Source organism: Rhineura floridana, chromosome 5 (genome assembly GCF_030035675.1).
Source record: "Rhineura floridana isolate rRhiFlo1 chromosome 5, rRhiFlo1.hap2, whole genome shotgun sequence".
Taxonomy (NCBI): domain Eukaryota; kingdom Metazoa; phylum Chordata; class Lepidosauria; order Squamata; family Rhineuridae; genus Rhineura; species Rhineura floridana.
This window is the reverse complement of record NC_084484.1, coordinates 165,499,242-165,520,195: the sequence shown is the minus strand read 5'-3', so window position 1 is coordinate 165,520,195 and position 20,954 is coordinate 165,499,242. Positions and strand designations below refer to the sequence as shown.

General features: G+C 40.6%; 1 protein-coding gene across 2 annotated transcripts in view; it reads left to right on the top strand.

Annotated features, from left to right (window-relative positions):
* Positions 1–20,954, top strand: part of ARHGAP42 (Rho GTPase activating protein 42) — a 261,972-nt gene that overhangs the window by 33,324 nt on the left and 207,694 nt on the right. The window contains exon 2 of one of the 2 annotated variants that reach the window (XM_061628763.1): positions 13,567–13,662. In XM_061628763.1, the coding sequence (XP_061484747.1) occupies positions 13,567–13,662 (96 nt within the window). Of the gene's footprint in view, positions 1–13,566; positions 13,663–19,744; positions 19,823–20,954 lie in introns of those variants that run through there. The other variant, XM_061628765.1, reaches the window with a different exon arrangement.

The following is a 20,954-nucleotide window of genomic DNA, read 5'->3' as shown; positions in this document are numbered from 1 at the left end:
GTTCACCAACAGTGTCTCAGTCTTGTCTGGATTGAGTCTCAGTTTATTAGCTCTCATCCAGTCCATTATCGCGGTCAGGCAATGGTTCAGCACATCAACAGACTCACCTGAAGAAGATGAAAAGGAGAAATAGAGTTGCGTGTCATCAGCATACTGATGACAACGCACTCCAAAACTCCTGATGACCGCACCCAGAGGCTTCATGTAGATGTTAAAAAGCATGGGGGACAAAACCGACCCCTGAGGGACTCCACAATGGAGAGTCCAGGGTGTCGAGTAATGTTCCCCAAGCACTACCTTCTGGCGACGATCCGCGAAGTAGGAGCGGAACCACTGCCAAGCAGTACTCCCAACTCCGCGAGTCTCCCCAGAAGGATACCATGGTCGATGGTATCAAACGCCGCTGAGAGATCAAGGAGAATCAACAAAGTCACACTCCCTCTGTCCCTCTCCCAACAAAGGTCATCATACAGGGCGACCAAGGCTGTTTCAGTGCCGAAACTGGGCCTAAAACCGGATTGAAATGGATCCAGATAATCGGTTTCATCCAAGAGCACCTGGAGCTGGTTAGCAACCACCCGCTCCAAAACCTTGCCCAAAAAGGGGACATTCGCCACCGGTCTGTAGTTGTTCAAATTATCTGGGTCCAGGGAAGGTTTCTTTAAAAGAGATCTCACTGTTGCCTCCTTGAGGCTACTAGGGACTACTCCCTCTCTCAAGGAGGCATTAACCACTTCCTTGGCCCAGCCGGTGGTTCCAGCCCTGCTAGCTTTCACTAGCCAAGATGGGCAAGGATCCAGAACAGACGTGGTTGTCCGGACCATTCCAAGCACCTTGTCCACTTCCTCGAGCTGCACCAACTGAAACTCATCCAATAATAAAGGACAAGGCCGTGCTCCGGACACTTCACTGGATTCATCTGTCACAACGTCGGAGTCTAAGTCCCTACGGATGCAAGCAATCTTATTTTGAAAGTGTCCAGCAATTTTGTTGCAGCGGGGTTCAGATGTTTCTATAATATCGTGAGGGCCAGAGTGTAAAAGCCCCCGCACAACTTCAAAAAGCTCCGCTGGGCGGCATAAGTCCTTCTCCTTTTGATCAACCACATCTGCGCAGGTTCCACCGCCTTACTCAAAGTGAAGTTGGAGCTGGAAGTGTGCAACAATAAGAGCGAACTATTTGTCAATCCCTTTACTGGGATTCGCCTTTACTGCCTTAAGATTTCAAACAATGCCATCCGCTCTCGTAGCTGGTCGTTATCTTCAGACTCCTTTGGAACAGAGGAAATGCATATGCCAGTCGGGAAAGCTGGAAGACCTTTCTCATTATCTTTTAGAGTGCCCCCTTTACGACCACCCAAGAACTAAGTTTCTTAACATTTTAATTAATTATCGAAAATCCCTTAGCGTTGACCAGATCGTGCATTTACTCTTAGCTGATACTAACTATTGGATTACATACCGGGTAGCCCTTTTTGCTTTGGCGGCCCAAAGGATGAGAGCAAAATATTTGCTTGAATTGGAAGCTAAGGGGAATTAAACATACTTTCCAGGCTTTTAGAAGTAACTTGTTTAGTCTATAAGCTTGTTTTATACTGCCGTTTTAACTGCTTAGTTTTAAGTTTGTTTTATACTACTGTTTTATTATTGGTTGTGATTTTGTGATATTGTGTTGTTGTGACGACCTACGGTCTGACAATAAAGTGATGATGTTGATCAACCACATCTGCACAGGTTCCACCGCCTTACTCAAAGTGAAGTTGGGGCTGGAAGTGTGCAACAACCCCACACATGCCCTGCTGACTGGATTGCCAGGATGTCTGCACTTTCCGCTACTTCTGCTCTCTTCCACACCCCATTATGACAGACAGTCCTAGGCTCAGAAAGAAAACAAACACCTGGTCCTCTGGAAGGTTTTTTGTTCTTATCGCTAATGAGAGTTAATTATCTTACATAAAAAATGGAAATGGACTGCCTTCAAGTCGATCCCAACTTATGGCGACCCTATGCATAGGGTTTTCATGGTAAGCGGTATTCATAGGGGGTTTACCATTGCCTCCCTCTGAGGCTAGTTCTCCCCAGCTGGCTAGGGCCTGCTCAGCTTGCCACAGCTGCACAAGCCAGCCCCTTCCTTGTATGCAACTGCCAGCTGGGGAGCAATGGGCTCCTTGGAACTATGCAGCTCGCCCACGGCTGCACAGGTAGCAGGGCATGTAACCCCTGAGCCACTCACTGTGGGGGTGATCTTTAGCTGGCCCTTGACACCCAGGAGAGATGAGCGGGGATTTGAACTCTTAGACTCTGGACTCCTAGTCAGGCTCTCCTCCCCACTGTGCTATAGCAGCTATATCTTGCATAAGCCCATGTCAAATATTCAGATATTTTAAATACATAAAAATAAATGTTAAAGGTCCAGCCCAGCCCATTCCATTCTTGGGGCAGTTTGCCACCACTAATCTCTCCCTCCTACCCTGACAATAAAAAAGAAACCTGATTCTTCCCACCCCCATCCCCACTTATGATGCCTGCCAAACAAGAATTCTCTCTTTTCCCCCCTCTGACAACAACAACATAACCTCACCTACTAAGTGCCAAGGCAAAGCAAGCCTTGAACACCCAAATTGTTTGCGTTTTGACAAATTTGTAGGACAGTACTAAGGAGGTCAGGTCTCCTGCTCCCCTGGTGCATTCACTATAGCTGCTCAGTTTCCTTGCATGTTGAAGTTAGATAGAAATATCTGTTGGCTATAGGTACATTTTTAAACTGCAAGGTTTTTTGCCTGTTAGTGAACAGAAATCATCATCATTATTGTTGCCCTGGGCTCCTACTAGGAGGAAGGGCAGGATATAATAATAATAGTAATTGTAATTGTTATTGTTATTTGATTCATTAGTCACTTCTTACTGGAAGATCGCCAAGCAACTTCCAACGCTATTAAAAATGAAAACAAATGGCATGGTGGCAATAGAGTGGGATGAAGAGACCTGTTGCAGCTCAACATCCCCTCACTATTCCTGATCAGCATTGTACTAATGGAGCCTGATTTTTTTTTTGCATCTTTTATTGGTATAAAACAGGTTGAGAAATGCCCAGTAATGACTTCTAAAAATTCATATTTTGATGCCATTTTAATTCTTTCAGGCCTCGCTAAGCGTAATTGCTTTACCAGCTGGCACGTTTACAACCTTAGCTGCGGAAAAAAGATGTCCCACTGTGGCATGTTCTATTTAGAACGAAATTGACTGTATCAGGCACAGCAGCTGTTGGGAGTAGAGTAGTTCTTAGCTGGGCTCACTTGTTCCTTCAGTGTATTTCTGATTATTGATATAGTTTTTCTGTCTTGTGGTTGGTCAGGTAGCTTAAAGTCCCAAGTTTTATTTCCCATGTGTGGTGGTTATGGTGGGGATAAGAGATGCCAGGATTCAAAGCGCAACCACCCCATATTAGTTGACTGTCCTGTCCTCCTTTATTTATGAAGTACATTATTTCACCCGCTTTTTATACTGTTAGCATTGCAGCACAGCTAAGTGGAGAACTCCATGTTTTATATCATACAACTGCTGAAGCTGCAAATTTTAGGGAAAATGTCCACAGGAGGGGGTTCTCATCCTTTGCCCATTGGGCTATTTTCCTGCCAAAAATGCTCTGTTCTTACGGAAAAGATAACTGCCATCAAGTTCTTGTGGATTGTTTTCTGCTGCTCTGCTCTCTTTATTATTGAATTTTGAAGTAGTTTTTTGAGCATCCCGTGACAGAAAGGCAGCATATACATGTAGAAAACTACTAGCAGTTTCTTATCCAGTGTTACTTAGGAATTCTAAGAAACTAAAAAATCAGTGCAGTTTTGCAATCTGTGATTAAAATAAGTTTGAAAGATTCAGTACACCACCTTGATTCAAAATGACATTAGTTGTAGCCAAAGACCAAACCCTGCTCCTCAGTCTGAGGAACCATCAAGGCAAATTTGGTTAGGATATCTTAAAAGATGACCAAGTTGGTGCAATTTTGAAAGCTTAGTCCACCATTTTGATTCAAATACCAAATGTGGTGACAGTATCTTAAGAGGTGTCTGAATGCATAGAGAACAGACAGACAACTTTCCAAAAAATAGACATAGGTTGGATTGGTGTAGGAGGAAGTCCACCAAGCTTCCATGGTGGAGGACGTGACTTTGAGGCAAGCTTCATTGTTGGCACCTTCTCTGCCAACCTTAATTAAACAAGATTAAGGATGTTTGGGAACCTGGGGATAGCTTAAGGGGGAAATGGAGAACAGTGCTTTACCTATGGCTGCAGTGTATGTACTGCTTTTTTTATTAAGTACCAAACTGGTTTCTCTTTGATTTCTTGGCTGAGAAGCAAGAAATCTGGTAACTAGAGCTTCCCTGACCAACGTAAATGAAAGGCGGAGGTGCAGTCCAGCAAGCCACATCTCAGATTAGGACAAAATGGGACGGGCTGTAGCTCAGTGCTAGAGCATCTGCTTTGCATACAGATGGTTCTGGTGTCATTGGCCTGTATCTCCAGGGAGGATGGGAAAGACTTGTGGTCTGAAACCCTAAAGAGCTGTTGACAGTCAGTGTAGACAGTACTGAACTAGATAGACCAGTAGTTTAACCAGAGCTTGGAAAATTTACTTTTTTGAACTACAGCTCCCATCAGCCCCAGCCAGCATGGCCACGTTCAAAAAAGTAACGTTTCCAAGCTCTGGGTTTGAGTTGTTTTAAGGCAGCTTCCTAGGTTCCTAGTCCATGTGAAAGGGATGATATGCAGTAGAAGGGCGCCATTTTACTTGAAAAGGATCTCTTAGTGTCCTTCATCCTTCCTCAGTGGGTTGTATGTTTTAAAGTTTTGGGTTTATTGTACACCATTGGTTTTCAGATTATATCTACAAGCTTCTCCATTAGACAATTTGTAGTGGCGAACACAATGCCCTGAAAGCCATATTCTTCTCCACTACTGATACCTTCCTTGTATAATTTGCAGCTATAACAAAGTGTTAGGTTCAGTTCTTGGTTCATGTGGAACTGCAGTGAAGCCATCAGGCATGGATAGCGCCCTTCATAAATTGAGTGGGTGCCATAGAACATGCCCCAGAATATTCAATATTCTAGGATTCTGTAGCAGACTTGCAGGAGCTGATGCGAAAAAAGAGTTCTCTGAAAGCAGGATGTTTTTGAAAACCACTTCTTTAAAAGTCATCATTACAGAGGGATCTGTTTTTCGTAGTGCCTTCATCTCTCTCAGTATTTTGTGTAACAAGTGGGTTGTGGTGTTTTACAGCCATGAAAACATTTCCGTTTATAAATCCCTCATATGCCATATGTTTCTAACTTGACTCATCAAGCTGTCTGTAGGCTGAGGCTTTGAAATGGGAGGCATAATCTCCAAAGCAGTGTTGCTTCCATCCAATTGCTGGTTATAATGTTTGGGATTTATGGGAGAAGTGCGATAGATAGATAGATAGATAGATAGATAGATAGATAGATAGATAGATAGATAGATAGATAGATAGATAGATAGATAGATAGATAGATAGATAGATAGATAGATAGATAGATATGCTGGTAGTCATACCTTGCTAAAAGTGCTGTGGGTGCCAGGACAAAATGGTTGCCATGTGTAGCAATTTCCTGCACTTTGTTTGGTGTTTGGGGTGTGTGGTGGGAACGACTCATTTCTTGCCTTTCCTTCATTATCAGCCTTTGTTTAACAGGAGGTTACCTATAGCTCAGACCAAAACAGTGAATTTGAGAAGTTCATCCCGTCTAATCTCCCTCATGAACAGAATTCCACAGTGCCAGATTTTAAATACTCCCCCCCCAAGAAAAAACTGCAAAAGGGCTGTCATAACTCTGATATTTACTGGTTGGAGGGAACAGAAGGGATGTGACTACAGCCACAGTTCTCAATCCAAACATGTTCCATAATTAGTGTGGACGGGAAAAAGCCTCCAGAAAACAGTGAGATGTGATTGGTGGTGTGCACAGTCTGCTACAGTTTGCTTCAAAAAACATTGGAACAAACAGCAGCTATAGCACTGTTCACTAATAGGCAAAAAAACCTTGCAGTTTTAAGAACTTATCTACAGTAGGGCCCCGCTTTACAGCGCTTCGCTTTACAGCGTTCCGCTAATACAGTGGTTGTGAATTGTAGAAAGGCCCTGCTTTATACCACTTGTTCCACTTCTATGGAGGATTTTTGCTGCCAGGCGCCATTTTGGTCAATGTAAGTCAATGGGATCTGCTTTACAGCGGTTTTCGCTTTACAGCGGGGGTCTGGAACGTAACCCGCTGTATGAGCGGGGCCCTACTGTATAGCCAACAGTTTCTATCAAACTTCAAAAAGCAGGGAGATTGGGCAGCTATAGTGAATATATTAGGGGAGCAGGAAATCTTACCTCTCTGAGATATACTGCCCTACAAATTTGTAAAAATGCATACACAATTTGGGTTGTTCTTTCACAGTCCAATCCAGTTCCTGTGTAACTTGGAAGAATTTGAGTGGTGGCAACACCTGCAATCAGCCTAACAGAAACAAGATATGTGCTGTGCTGACCTTGTAGCAGGGAGGAAGCAACAATATTAAAACAGTTGATGTAGTTCAGATATTCACTTTAAATATGTTTGATGTACTTTGCAATTTTAGTGAAGTTTCCTATGGTAAATTATTTTCTTTTGCTTCTCTTTCTGTCAATATGTGAAGTATAGCAACACTTTGCATAATTTACACACAAAAAACTACAACCCACAGAATTCTCTAGGAAGAGGGGCTTCATTGTTAAACTACTCTGGCCACTGGAGCTCTGTCAGGAATAGGAGTTTCCTAACAGCTATCAGTATCATTCACAAAAGTACACTTACTAGGATTTTTTTGGGAAGTTATGACTGTTTAAAGTGGAAAAAATGTTTGGTGTGGATGTGGCCCCAATTATCCAAGCCAAACAGCTGTTAGACTGGCTTTTAGAACCCTGACAGTTGGTTCTTACTGAGCATGCCTGTGCTGTCATAGACTCCAGTGTTAATTTTCCTAAAGTAATTAAAAATCAACCATGCTTTTTTTTAACTTTTAAACTGCAGAAGATGAAGGTCAGAGTATGGGGCAAGGTCAAGTTAAAGGATTACAGGTACTCTGTGAACATGGCTGATTTTTAATTAATTTCAACAAATTATGACACCACTGACAGAAAAAAGTCCAACAGGGGTCTGGATTTTTTTCCTCTTGATTTACACTTTGAACTCTCCATTCTGTCTGAGTGTTTTGTGTATCACCATGAAAACGTAGAGGGTTGTTAAGCAAGCGTTTCTGAGTTCAGGGCTATAAGTTTTGGAAGATGTTGCTTTGAAATGAGCTTATGGGAAACATCGGAATGGCATGGGGGTATTTTCAGTTTAACACTGTGGAATGTGAAAAATCCATACTGGCTATAGTATATAGCTACTCTTGTGGCTGTATAATAACAAGTATGTCTGGAATAGGGATATATTTAAATTGGCATTTTAAGAAGCTTGATTTGTAGATGTATTTTAAACAGTACAAAGGGAATGTTGAGTGATATTAAACCAAACTGGCACTTCCAGATATCTAATTTTAAAACACATCCACCCACACATCTGTGCAGAGCTTATTGGACCAGAAGTGATAGATTCTAGAATGCGGTGCAGCTATTCCCAGACTATATAGCAATGTTATTAAAACATAATTGTGCAGTTCTTTCCGCACTAGGGACCCATGTCGGTCAGTTTCACTTACTACAGCAACGCAGCATAGGGAATACAACGGCAATATTATTGTTATAGTCAACGTGGTTTTTAAAAAAACCCAGAGCTGGGAAAAGCCGTGCAAGTTTGCAGCATTCAGGACTGATCTGCAAAGATAGCAAATGTGCAAATTATAGTAAGTGCGAACTATGGAGTAATTTAGAGACATTTCCTTACAAGAAACATTGGGATGGGAGTTTAGAGATGATCCGTGAAGAATGGGGTGGGGGGTGGAGCCTGTCTGACTGAAGGCGCTTGAGGGGAAAATGCAGTGTTGTTGTACAGTAGGGTCCCGCTTATATGGCGGGTTCCGTTCCAGACCCCCGCCGTAAAGCGGAAAACGCCGTAAAGCGGAACCCCATTGACTTTAATGGGCTGTGTCACGCGAAAATGGCGCAAAAGGGGGAAAAAACCCTTTAAAATTGAAAATGAAAGGCACTGCATCAGCAGAACGCCTTAAAGCAGAACGCTGTAATGCGGGGCCCTACTGTATCTACTATGTAATAAAACTAATTTGTTAACTGTTGGCTCTATTTATCGAACCCAAACATATTACATGGTGTCAGTAGTGGAAGGCTGCAAGGCTTCTGAAACAGTGTGTAGCTTTCATCTGCTTTGGGGCAGCTGAGTGCTGTAGGAAAGAAGGACCCCTCCCAGAGGCCTGAGGCCTGGTCTGAATTTAACAGCAGAAGAACCACTAGCTTCCTCAGCACAAAGGTCATTATGGAACTTTTACAACCTCCATCAAGCCTGAAAATATTACAGAAAACTGGAGAAAATCAAAGCAAAGATTTGAACTCTGTCTGGCAGCCACAGGGGCTGAAGGGAACCTAATACAGTAAAATCATCAATACTGTTACATGTGGTAGGGGAGGAAGCATTGGAGATATACAATAACTTCCAGTCTGCAGAGGGAGAAAACATGAAGTTCAGAGCAGCAATACTGTTACATGTGGTGGGGGAGGAAGCATTGGAAATTTACAATAACTTCCAGTCTGCAGAGGGAGAAAACATGAAGTTCAGAGCAGTAACGGCAAAATTTGAGGAGCATTGAAACCTTTGAAAGGCATTGATTCTTTACGTGCATGCAGAAAATGGATGAAAGTATAGAGCAGCATGCTACAGAGCTAAAAACCCTTAGCAAGACCTGATCAGAGACAGGATTATTTGTGGCATTAGGGAGAATGCAGTAAGGGAAACGCTGTTGCATGAAGATCTCACAGTAGAAAAAACTCTCAAAATATGTAGAGCAGCAGAGGTAGTGAGATCCCAAGTGAAAGAACTAAGGCCAGCTGAAGAGAGTGTCTGTGTACTAAGCAAGCAGCAACAGGGACAGCAGAAGCCAGATCAGAGAGTGTAACAGCCACTAACAAAGCTCCCGGGAAAGGAAACAGAGGCTCGAGCCAAGCTTGCACAAATTGTCAGGCAGCATGATCAGAAACAGTGTGCTGCATTTGGGAAGTTCTGTTACAACTGTGGCAAGCACAACCACTTTGCAAAATGCTGCAGGTCGTAAGTACTGAAATCCCAAGTGCACGCTGCTGAAAGATAGCAAATGTGCAAACTATGGGGAATCTTGGGTGCCAGATTTGATTTTAGCAAAATTCATGCCCAGCTCTATTCAGTATGTGTGTAATATGTGTGCTTGGTAGAGTCCCAGTCTTGTCAACTTTTTTCAGAAAGAGGATAAAATGTATTTTAATAACTACCACTTGGGGGCAGGGTGTGTGTGTGTATGTGGCGTGGTCACCCAATTCCAAGTACAGGCGGGCCCTGCTTATACGGCAGGTTCCGTTCCGGACCCCCGCCGTAAAGCGGAAATCACTGTAAAGCGGAACCCCATTGAGTATAATGGGGCGCGTTGCGTGAAAACGCCGCAAAATGCTGCAAAAGCGCAAAATCGGGGACTTCCCAGGAGGATCGCTCCGCCTGTGCTTGCCTCTAGATGAGCTCTCGTCTCAGAGGAAGCTTTTTCAGTTTTAAAACCAGTCAGAAGAGTTTTTTTGACTGGGAAATTTTTCTCCCAGGCAAGGGAGAAACTTAGAGATTACCCACAGAAGTTCCGTGGTGTTTGTTGGACTGGAATTCATTGGAATCGCCTATGAAGGAAGGTAGCCAACAGCATCGGACGGAGCCAGGGATTACAAACAGGCTCTAACTGATTAAGCGAGACTTTTTTTTTTCTTCAAAGAAAAATGGAAATTAACAGGCAAGCATCCTCCTCTCTATTATCATCATTTTGTTATCGTTACTGCAAAAGAGATTTGTCAAAGAGTCAGCAACAAAGAAGCCCTGGATGAGTTATAACTTTCTCTTTTACATACGGAATTAAGGAGGAAGAAAATTGAAATAGCCTATCTTTGTTTTTTATTGCAAAAAGCTGGCATGGAATTGAGCATTTTAAAGATATAAACGGATGAGAGGCATCTGATTTGAAGAGAAAATTTGATTTATCTGATATTTGAGTATTATATGTCTGGGACTATTTTTTCTGGTCTACTTTTTTTTTGGCGAATCTGCTTATTCCTTATGCCACTAATCATTTGGACGCTGTGAACTAAATTTGTTTTGGACATATAAGAGATAAGGCAGTTCGTGCTGTCTAGAGGGTGATGTCATCTGGCTTGGAAGATTAACTCATTTGTGACTGGAAAAAGAAATAAACTGTTCTTTGCTTGAGAATAGTGACTATATTGGAATTGAAGGGGTTTTGTTCTTTTGGTTTTAAGAATGACAATCAAGAAGGTGGCTGAGATCCTGGATGTTCAGGAAGGGGTTCTCTCTCTAAATATGTTTCAGAAAATAATGAATGAGATTAAGTTAACGAAACAAGAGCTGGGACAGAACAGACAAGAGATGAAAATTGGATTTGGCAAAATGAGACAGGAGCTGAAAGAAATTCAGGATCCTATAACTGGACAAGAAAAAGAAGATGAAAGAAAGATCAAAGGGAAGGTTCAAGCCCTGGAGATTGGAATAGATTTATCAAATATGGACCTGGAAAAAGATTTGGATTTTATGGTTGTGATGGATCCTAAAGACAAATATTACTGTTTGGAATTCAGCGCTGTCCCTGAAGGAATTGGTGAAGAGATTAGAGATAAAGATATCAACGACTCGAAAAAATTCCTGGATTGGAAGGATTTGATGGAACTTGAAATAGAGAAAGTTTATAGAATAAATTCCAGATATGTGACAATGGAAAAACTCTCAAGAGATGTGTTAGTGCATTCTGTAAAAAAGAGGAACAGAGATACAACTTTACAACAACATTTCAGTAATACATTCAGAATTGATGGCAAGAAAATATCTGTGATGAAAGAAATCCCTATCAGACTCTTATTATATGACTATGGCAGCAAGACCAAGATTATTGGGTGTGCAAAGATGGAAGATGGAAGATGGAATCAATACTGATAATGGGAGAATGGGAGAAGAGCTATTGAAATTACTGGACTTAGTAGACCTGAAGAGATGGATTAATTGACATGTCTATTTGTAGAAAAATTGATGGATATATATCTCAAGGATTAGAAACTTCTCTTTGACTTTTTGTGGAAAGAATAAAATGATGTTAATGAGATTTGATACCAATTAAGATAACCACTGGAGGAAGGTGATTGTATAATTTTATTAAGAGACAGGTTTGTTATATATTATAGACTTATAGCTAATCTATGACAAATCGGAAGTCAATAGTTTTTATTGTAATAGTTATTAATTTGTTTTGTTTGTTTTGTTTTTGAAAATTTGAATAAAAATTAATGATAAAAAAAAGCGCAAAATCGGCTTTAAAACGGGGAATGAAAGCCGCCGCATTAGCAGAACGCCGGGAAGCGAAGCGCCAGTAAGCGGGGCCCTATTGTATTCCTAGATTAAATGGATTATCTTTTATCGATTTCAGTCTAGCTTCTCGCCTGGATTTTGGACAAGTCTACCTTAGTCTACTGGGGCAATCTACCGCAAGAACTGGACAGGGAGAGTGTTACTCTTGCTTCTTCTGGATCTCTCAGCAGTTTTCAATATTATCAATCATGATATTTTTCTGGGCCTCCAGACAGGGATGAGTTTAGAGGACACTGTTTTGCAGTGGTTCTGTTTTTTCCTGGAGGACAGGTGCCAAGAGCAGATTCTGGGGGCTACTGTTTGGCCCCATGGAATTGTTGGGGAAGGTCATTTGGTACAGTGTTTTTGGTATACAGATAATACTAAACTCCACCTCTCCTTTCTGTCAGATACCAGCTATTCTATCTGATAGAATATGGCTGTGCTTCACAGATATAGGTTAGTGGTGATAGTGGGCAATCTGCCTTTCAGGAAAACTTTTATAATATTTCACTGATTTGTTTTCTTTCTTATTTATTTTATTATTTTATTTATTATTTGATTTATATCCCGCCCTTCCTCCCAGCAGAAACCCACTTACTTACTGAGAAACCCCATGTTTTCCTGGAAAAAAGGATAATGGTTTTTGCTAAGCCCTGTCTGGTGTTTTTGTACATCTAGGAATAAGAAGCATCCACCAAGTCTGTGGGACATTCACCAAGAGTGTGTTTAACTCAATGTGTTTTCTAATAAAAAACATATATGAAGTAAAATATTAAGAGAAAGTACAGTAGCTCAATCCATCAAGAAGTGTGCCAGATGAGCTTCTGTTTTCAATAATCGTAATTCAGTTTTCAATCTGTTCTTGAGGACTTGCAGCGAACACACTTCGTAGATATATAACATTTGTATGAATTTGCAGCCTTGTGCTTTGAGAACAAAAAAAGTGTAAGATTGCACATTTAATGATCTGTTTAAAAAAGTGTGTCTTTGACTTATCATCATCATCTTTTCCATAGTTAAACCTTGCTGAAGGCGGGTTACATTTTTTAAAATGACAAAATTTACTCTAACTGTTACAACATAAAACAGAATTTATGTAATAAACAATAAACTAATGAAAACATCTCAATAAATATACAATAAAATTAAATAATCCTTGCATAATTCAAAATAAAATCTAAACATAAAAGCACAAAAACATAATCCTAGTAACAATAAAAATTATGCATCTCCAAAATTATATCTTGACCCAACAAGAACTGTTAAGCACCTCAGCCCGATAGTTTCCAGGTATCCTTAGCAGGAGGTTTTTCTGGACTAATAGCAAGATAATCTCTGGCCCCTTCACCAGCAGCAGCAATTTCTGTAGATGGTCAGGGCCCTGCCCTCCCAGGCCAGGTGGGAATAGGCCAGCAAAGCAAGGAGCAGGTCTTGCAGGATATACAGCAAAGATGGTCTTACCTTTCTGCTGTCATGGTTTTGTTTTTTTGTGCACATGTTTATATATGCCTACATCAAAGAAGTTTGGAATGTGTTCCCGCACAATCCTTCTGTCAGTGTCGTCTGTGCATCCTTTAATTGCATTTGCAGGGTGGTATTCAACTAAGTTCTACCCAGAGTAGACCCGCTGAAATTAATGAACCTAAGTTAGTTGTGTCTGTTACCTTCAATGGATCTGCTATGAGTAGAACTAGCATGAAATGACACCTGCAAGTCTTTATACTTGCATTGGATTGGTCCACAGTAATTATTTTCTTTTGATGGGTCCCCAAGCAGCTGTGCGTCTGGATTCAAGTCTATAGAATGTCAGATTCATCTGATTCCCCCCCCCAGTAAGTACACCAGTGCCTTGAATTATGTAATCAATGCTTTGTTTTTGGTTGTACCAGGATCCAGGGGAATAAACTAATAAAAATGTGTAGTCCAAGTATAACCTCCATAATGTCCACTTTGATAATTTTAGATCTTTTATTTTACAGATTTATCAATGGCAGTACAAAAATTTTCCCAGTCACTTCAAGATTTTCAATTTGAGTGCATTGGAGATGCTGAAACAGACGATGAAATTAGCATTGGTGAGTGTCCTATTCCACTTCCACTTTCAGTACTATGATTTTCATCCTATAAAGTAGAACTTGTTAGAATTACAGTGACATTCTTTTGGCCTGATAAGGGGTTCAAAAGTCATTTATGATATTTGTATTCTTGTGTGTGTACTGAAATATATAGAATTTTGGACATTGGATGCTAAGATCTGCCAGGCATCTTGTTAATATCCGGGAGAGGTGTTTTAGAAGTCTAGACAAATTTAATGTAAAGTAAGGATGTGTGAAATACTCGTTTGTGTGGATGTTTACAGCACAATGATGTTGCATATTCAAACACATTCACTAAAAAAAGAAGAAAAAAGGATATAATCATTTTCACAAGATCAGAATTTTCTAAATGTCTGGTGTGTGTGTGTTAGGTTGCATCATAAGAACATAAGAAGAGCGTGCTAAATCATGCCAGATTCCCAGCAACTTGTATCAAAGGCATACTGCCTCCAGTAGTAGAGGTAGAACATAGTTATTGTTGTTAGTAGCCATTGATAGTGTTATCCTCCATGACTATATGTTTCTAATTCAAAAGTGCTAGACTTGGCTATTTGACTTCCTTCCCTTCCTTAATTCACAATTAAGTCAATTCTGTGCTATTGACTTAATTGTGCAATATCTTGAGCAACAAGCCACCCACCCTCTCCTTTTTTTTTTTGCTGTTGAGGTGGATCTGAGATAACGTGTTTGGAAGCGTGTTGATTTATTTGTTACCCTTCTCCAGCTATGGATTTACAACCTTTTCTTTGATAACTGAATACTAAGTCTTCATTGTATCCCTAATCGAAACCTGAAAAGTGATTATTTAAATATTTATAGACTGCACTTTAATAAAAATACAGCAAGGTGGTATATGTAAGAACACAACATCAGTAAAACCGTCAATAAATAAATGCTCATCTTCCTGCCAAAAGCAGGGTTTGCAGGCATTGCTGATCAGTTGATCATTGGTGCTTGTAAAGCATTGTGCCTTTGCCTGCATGGCTTTATTTCAAACAACATGGGCAAAGGAAAAAGGGTCATCTGATGCCACAATGGCAGGCAGAGTACCCTGCCCTTATGTGAAAGTTGACCCAGAGGGTGGGGCAGGTAAGGATTTGATTCACTGGCCAGATCCAGTTCCTTATCACAACTTGGCCGACGACATTATGCGCTTCCGAGAAAAGAAGGACTGTCTCTCCTAAGACTACGTCTGCTGTGGTAACTGTGTGCATCATTTGAAAATAAAGAAAACATTGTTTTTGTTGCAGTTTTTTTTACTTTGTTCTTGTTGCATTGTATTTGCATTGTTCTTGTTGTATTGTATTTTTACTGTATATTTTTTACTGGTTATTTCTTATGTAATTTCTTTTTCCCCCTCTTTTTTTGTAATATGTTTTAATATGTTGTTCACCACTTTGGGGGCCTTTTGGCCAAAAAATGGTATATAAATGAGCAATAAACTAAACTAAACTTACCGTTTTTGAATGTAATGAAGGTAAGAGCTAAAAGATGACCCCTCCCTATGTGATCAGAGTTCACCTGTCCAACTCCTTTTCTTTTCTTTGCAACATATTCCCAACAAACGGCTACAAAAATTGGCTGAAAATATCATCGCAACACTATTCTAAACAGCTAAGTAAACCGTGACTTTACTGAGCCAAGCCTAAGATGTGTTCTTGGTGGCTGCTCCAAGGCTTTGGAATTGGCTTGCATTGAATTGAGTATCTGTCCAAAACCCAAGGGTGAGCATTTTCTTATGGTGCTTCTGTAGACGCTTCTGATCAGTAACACAGGATAGGCAAGATGATGGATTTTCAGCAGACTTAATGCAAAATACTATAATTGCAACATTTGAAGATGGCATCAGTTGTACAAGACAATAATATTAAGGGTTCTTATTTGATTTTTTTTAGGATTGGGTCTAGATAGGGGAGCCAGCTACATAGTTGAACTGTGCTATAGCATGGGCGCCACCTGCTCTCTTTTCTATCCTCTGTGTAAATATGCTATCTGCATGAATTGCAGCTTTTGGACGCACTTCAGATTTATAGCTTCATGCTGTGTTTCTCCCATTGTTGGCGAGTATTAACAACAACTTAATCCTTTTTATGGCTGCTGTTCTGCCTCACTGTTTCTAAATCATTTGGGCAATGTATCAGTTGTTAAATGTTTTCTTTCATATGAACAAGATCACCCACTCTTTAAATCTGAGATTACCCATTTTTATGCTGTGGATATCCAAGGTTTGGTGAGTTCAAGCTTCTCCTAGGCTGCAGTGCCTTCAGATTCCTGAAAGGCATACAACAAAATCCCACTGCCCTGACTTTTAGTCAATGAAATATTGAAATGTAGCATGAAACCTTTTAGGGTTTTAAAAATCTGTTTCCATGTGGTTAATTGGGGGCGGCGGCGGCGATATGCTATAGTTGAAGGAGGGCTGATCTTTTTGAAAGAGAAAAGGGGACTCTACTGGTGACAAGACTGATAGAGAGAGATAGTATAATATAGACAAATGAAAACATGCAAAAATCTATATTTTTGTTCCAGTTATAAAAATAAATAAATTGTGATGTCTGTGTGGTGGTATAATATGGCTATATTAATCCTTCCTAGAAGGACACTAGATTGAGAATGCAATACATCACTATTCCTATTGCTAATGACTGCAATTCCTTCATCTTCCAAAATGACACTTGCAGTCTTTCAGCCGCAGATGATGGATGGCAAAGATGCAAGCATCTTAGCTGCTGAAGATGCATTATCATGAAGTGAGCTTTCATCTCTACAACTGGATGAGAAATATAAATTGACAGGGAAAGGGTGACATTTAGATCAATTGTATGTCAAGTACCTGTGTTTAAAAAAAACCTGACTGAACTAAAATGAGAGTGTCCATGCTTATACATACAGATTGTTTTGTAAGTTAGCTTGATACATGTCCCCTTCTGACATCACTTTTGTATTGTGGGAGCAGCTCCTGCTCCTCAAGTTATGGAATATCAAAAGCCCTGGGCAATGTGGGAGACTCCTCCCATGTGAGTCAGGAATTCTTAATTGAAATTAGTTTAATTGTGGTGGTTGGTGTCTTAATTAGATCCATCATGGCACTGATCACTCCATTGCTTAACTATTTTTTTTTATTGTTGTTAAATTTATTACCTGCCCTTCACCAGTAGGTTCTAGGGCGGGTCACAACAATATAATATACATTATTAAAAACAGTTTAAAACAAATTACATTCACAACTCTTCTTCAGCATACAACAAAAGCTGTACAGTGAAGGTGCAAGATGCACCTCTGTAGGGAGGGGATTCCACAACTTAGGGACTGCTGCAGAGAATGCCCTCTCCTGGACTACCCCTGAGCTTCTGAGGGTGGCGGAACCACCAAAAGGGACCCTTCTGCTGATCTCAACATCCAAGAGGGTCTGTAGGGAAGGAGGTGGTCTCTCAGATATTTGGGGCCTAAGTCATTTTTGTTTGTTTGGCACACACAAAAGCAAAGGAATAAATGTTAGGGATGGTTGTTGATTTGTAGAATAATGTCATTTGGTTTTACATACTGTTTTGTTGTTGTACACTTTTCGGTATACTTTTAAATACAACCCTGTCGTTCATTAAGGGTGCTGAGTGTTCTTAGGAGAGACTCCTCACAGAGCTTCAATTCCCAGCATCCTTAATGAACTACAGTTCCCAGGATTCTTTGTGGGAAGCCGTGACTCTTAAAGTGGTACGAGAGGCAAATTCTCAGAAGTCCCCCTTCTTCCTGAAAGGCAAAATGCAATGCCTCTGTTGCAATACGTCTCCTCCTCAGCCCGCTCCCCATGGTTAACTTCAAAACATTCAACAAGAAATCTAGTGTAGATTGAAGATCTAAATTAAGCCGACTTTGGGCATAAGTGAACCAGAGGGGCTTGTTGGAATCAGTTCTTAAATGAATCCAGTAAGAATCAAATATATGACATGGGACTTCTGGTCTTGATAGAACTTTTTCTTGGAGGAAGGTTGTAGCTCAGTGGTAGAATGCCTGATTGGCATGCAGAAGATCCCTGGCATCACCAGGCAGGGCTGGGAGAGAATTGTGACTAAAATCCTGGTCAACCATTGTTGGAATGTATGAGGTTCAACTCCAACTTGTGGGTTGAGGCTGCATGGGGTTAAAAAGGGTAGCTAGAGAGGAGACCTCTTGGTTGCTAGGCTATACCTATCCCTTTGATCTCCTGCTGTCTCTCCCTTCCTGCTAGACTGATATGCAGAGGATGTTGATCCCAGTTCCTTCCCTCCTTTCCTTTGTCTTTCCCTCTCCTCCAGCATAAGGGCGAGCACTGGGCACAGTGCTTGCTGCTCCAACTTAGCTAGTTAGCTAGATATAGGACTCTTTCCTACCATGTATGTACTTCCAGAATAAAGTAGTTATTTCTTATTTTAAAGCTTAAAGTCTCTTTCTGACTAATTTGCAGGGAAGGTAGAATCTTAGCAAAGATTCAAACACACACACACATAAGCTCGCTCAATACTCTCCGTTCCGCAACGCAACTCTGCAGGGTCCTACAGGACATTGAGCCCAGCGTCCTATAACCATTACCAGTCACTGGAGACAGTGCTCAGCTTGATGGACTAATGGTCTGTCTCTGTATAAGGCAGCTTCCTGTGTTCAAATGAAAGCAAGGTTATATTCCTTTCTGCCTGTTGCTATCACCACAAAAAGCCAGAAACTTTAAGTGGTGCTAGTGTTTGCAAATATTTGCCAATGTTGTAAATTCACAGCTATTTACATCATATAGCCACAATAAGGGCTCCTATCTTTGTCTTTACTGGTTTCTCTTGCTGGTTTTGTGCAAATATGCATTGGGCTTACCACTTGTTCCCCCCCCCCCCCAATATACAGCAAAAGTGAATGCACATTTAATATATAATGGAAGTGGTTTTGATAACTTGCTGGATTTTGAGTAGGGCTGCAGCCTTCAGTCTATTTAATCAAACAGATTTAAATCCTTTTGATTTTAAGTAATTTGTGAGATGGGCACATCCCTCACTGGTCTGCCTTCGAACTCGAGTGTTTGTGTTTGGCTATAATGTATCCTTGAAGTGTGATAATGACTCTTGCTTACCAGGATAGAGGGATGTGTATGTGTAGAAACTAGCCTACTCTGCAAAGGGGAAAAATATGCATTCATTGCTCTGTCTCACGGTGTTAGGAAGCCAGGGAAGCAATGAGCCCCACCAGTGCTGTTGCACTGGCCGCTACTGATTGACCCTCAGACACTCTGTCTATTAATCCTGTTTAATTGTCAGTGAAACCCATGTGCTTTTAGCATAGGAGGATTGCAGACAAAACCATTTCATAGAATTCCTAAGTGTTCTTCCTGCTATCAAGTAATTCAAAAGCTTTAAGATGTAAATTGCAAGGAGTTGAATGGCTTACCTAGGAAACCCACGGTTGTCTGCAGGCCACAGAGCCGGGAGAATGTGTCTTCCTGCTTGGGTTGCATAGAGCAGAATTTCTCATCTGTGTTGTGGTGGAGAAAATTAGTCAGGGATCACTGAGCAGTAATAGTCACGAAATCAGATCATTTTGATCTACCTTCGTCAGCTGAAATGTAGATTGTTGGCTCATGATTAGCTATGGTAGATGACTCCATGGCCTCTGGACTTTGTGTGTGTTGGCCTCTTAATGCTAAATGCATTTTATTTAGTGTTAATAGATAATGTAATTCATTTCCATACCCAACAGATCATGCACTACATGCACCTGGTTGGCCACTGTGAGAACAGGATGCTGGACTAGATGGGCCACTGGCCTGATCCAGCAGGCTCTTCTTATGTTCTTATGCACTGGTAGTTTCCCACCCCCTCAGGTGTGATGGAAAATGTGTGTTTCTGCATTTATCAACAATGCTGCGGAAAAATAAATTTTATTTTAAATTAAACTCGTGTAAAATTGTTTCACACAAATGCAGAAATTCATACATTTTGGCTGAAAATACCATTATTTGTATTTTTTAACCCAGATCCAGAAACATTTGCCAAGTGTAGAGGACTTGTGGCTGGGGAGGAGAAGGATCTTCTACTTTTCCAGAGTCACAGATTGACCTCGTGCCACAGCCAGAGACCTTGGAGTGTATATATGTTTTTTCATTTTATGGTAGAAGATTGGGGTAAGCAGTTGCTAGAAAGATTAGGGTTTCTACCTGTCTCCTGAATATATAAGTTCTGCTAGAGGAAGTTGAGTATGTTGAAACTAGGTAGGATAATTTTAAAGAAAAAGACGAAACTCTTTGAACAGATCGGGACACAATCTAATTCTTCCCTGCTGAACAAGGTTATTTTATTTCAGAAAATTCCCACTTAGATTATGGCCTATTTTATGGTAAATAGCCGTATATGCTAAGTGGCTACAGAAATGTTTTGTGCCTATAGCTGAATGTAGTACAAGAGGCAGAAGCGAGGAAGAGCAGGTTGGGGAGCCTCAGTCTGTTGACTCCTGATAAGAACCATCCATGGCTTGGGAGAATTTCTAGGGCAGCCCTACAACAACATTCCCTGGGGCTGCTTAAGATCTGCAGGAGAGCCAGGCCAGGGATCTTGTGCCATCAGCTCTGCGTTGGCCTGAAAGGACTCTTGTCACTCTATATTTTATATCATTTATTTGTTTTTAAATTATAAACCACTTTGAGCACCTTGGTAGAAAGGCAGTATATATTTAGAATATTTTAACTGTTTTTAGATATATTTTTTTAATTTTTTTACTATTAACATGTTTGACACCATGGAGCACTTCAGGAGGTAGGGTGGGATATAAATTGATTGATTGAATGAATGAATAAATGAAATAAGTAATAAGTTCACTCAGGAGCCACTCTTATTCTAACCAATTAGTGTAAAATGGGAATTAGGGGGCGGCGGCAATAATACTTTAATTCAGGTTGGGTAGCAATCTTTACATCATGACTCATTTGCTTTAGTCCGCAGCAATGTGATCTGATCTGCAGGTGGATTTTATATAACCTTAAAAATCCTTTCCAACCGAAGAGCTCCTCTTATGGGAGGAAGGGCAGGATATAAATCTCGTAAATAAAACAAATAATAAATAAATAATGAGAGTGTGTTGATAATTGCTATTTGGGTACATTTCTTTAAGTTGACAGTTTGACTCGTCAATATTGCTCAGCCCTGTTAAAGCATTAATGTATTCGAATAGTAGAAAAAAACCCAATTATATAATCGATTTGATTCCTATATTGACCATTTGTACAGTCATCTTTTCAGTTGCTCAAAATATGTTTGCAA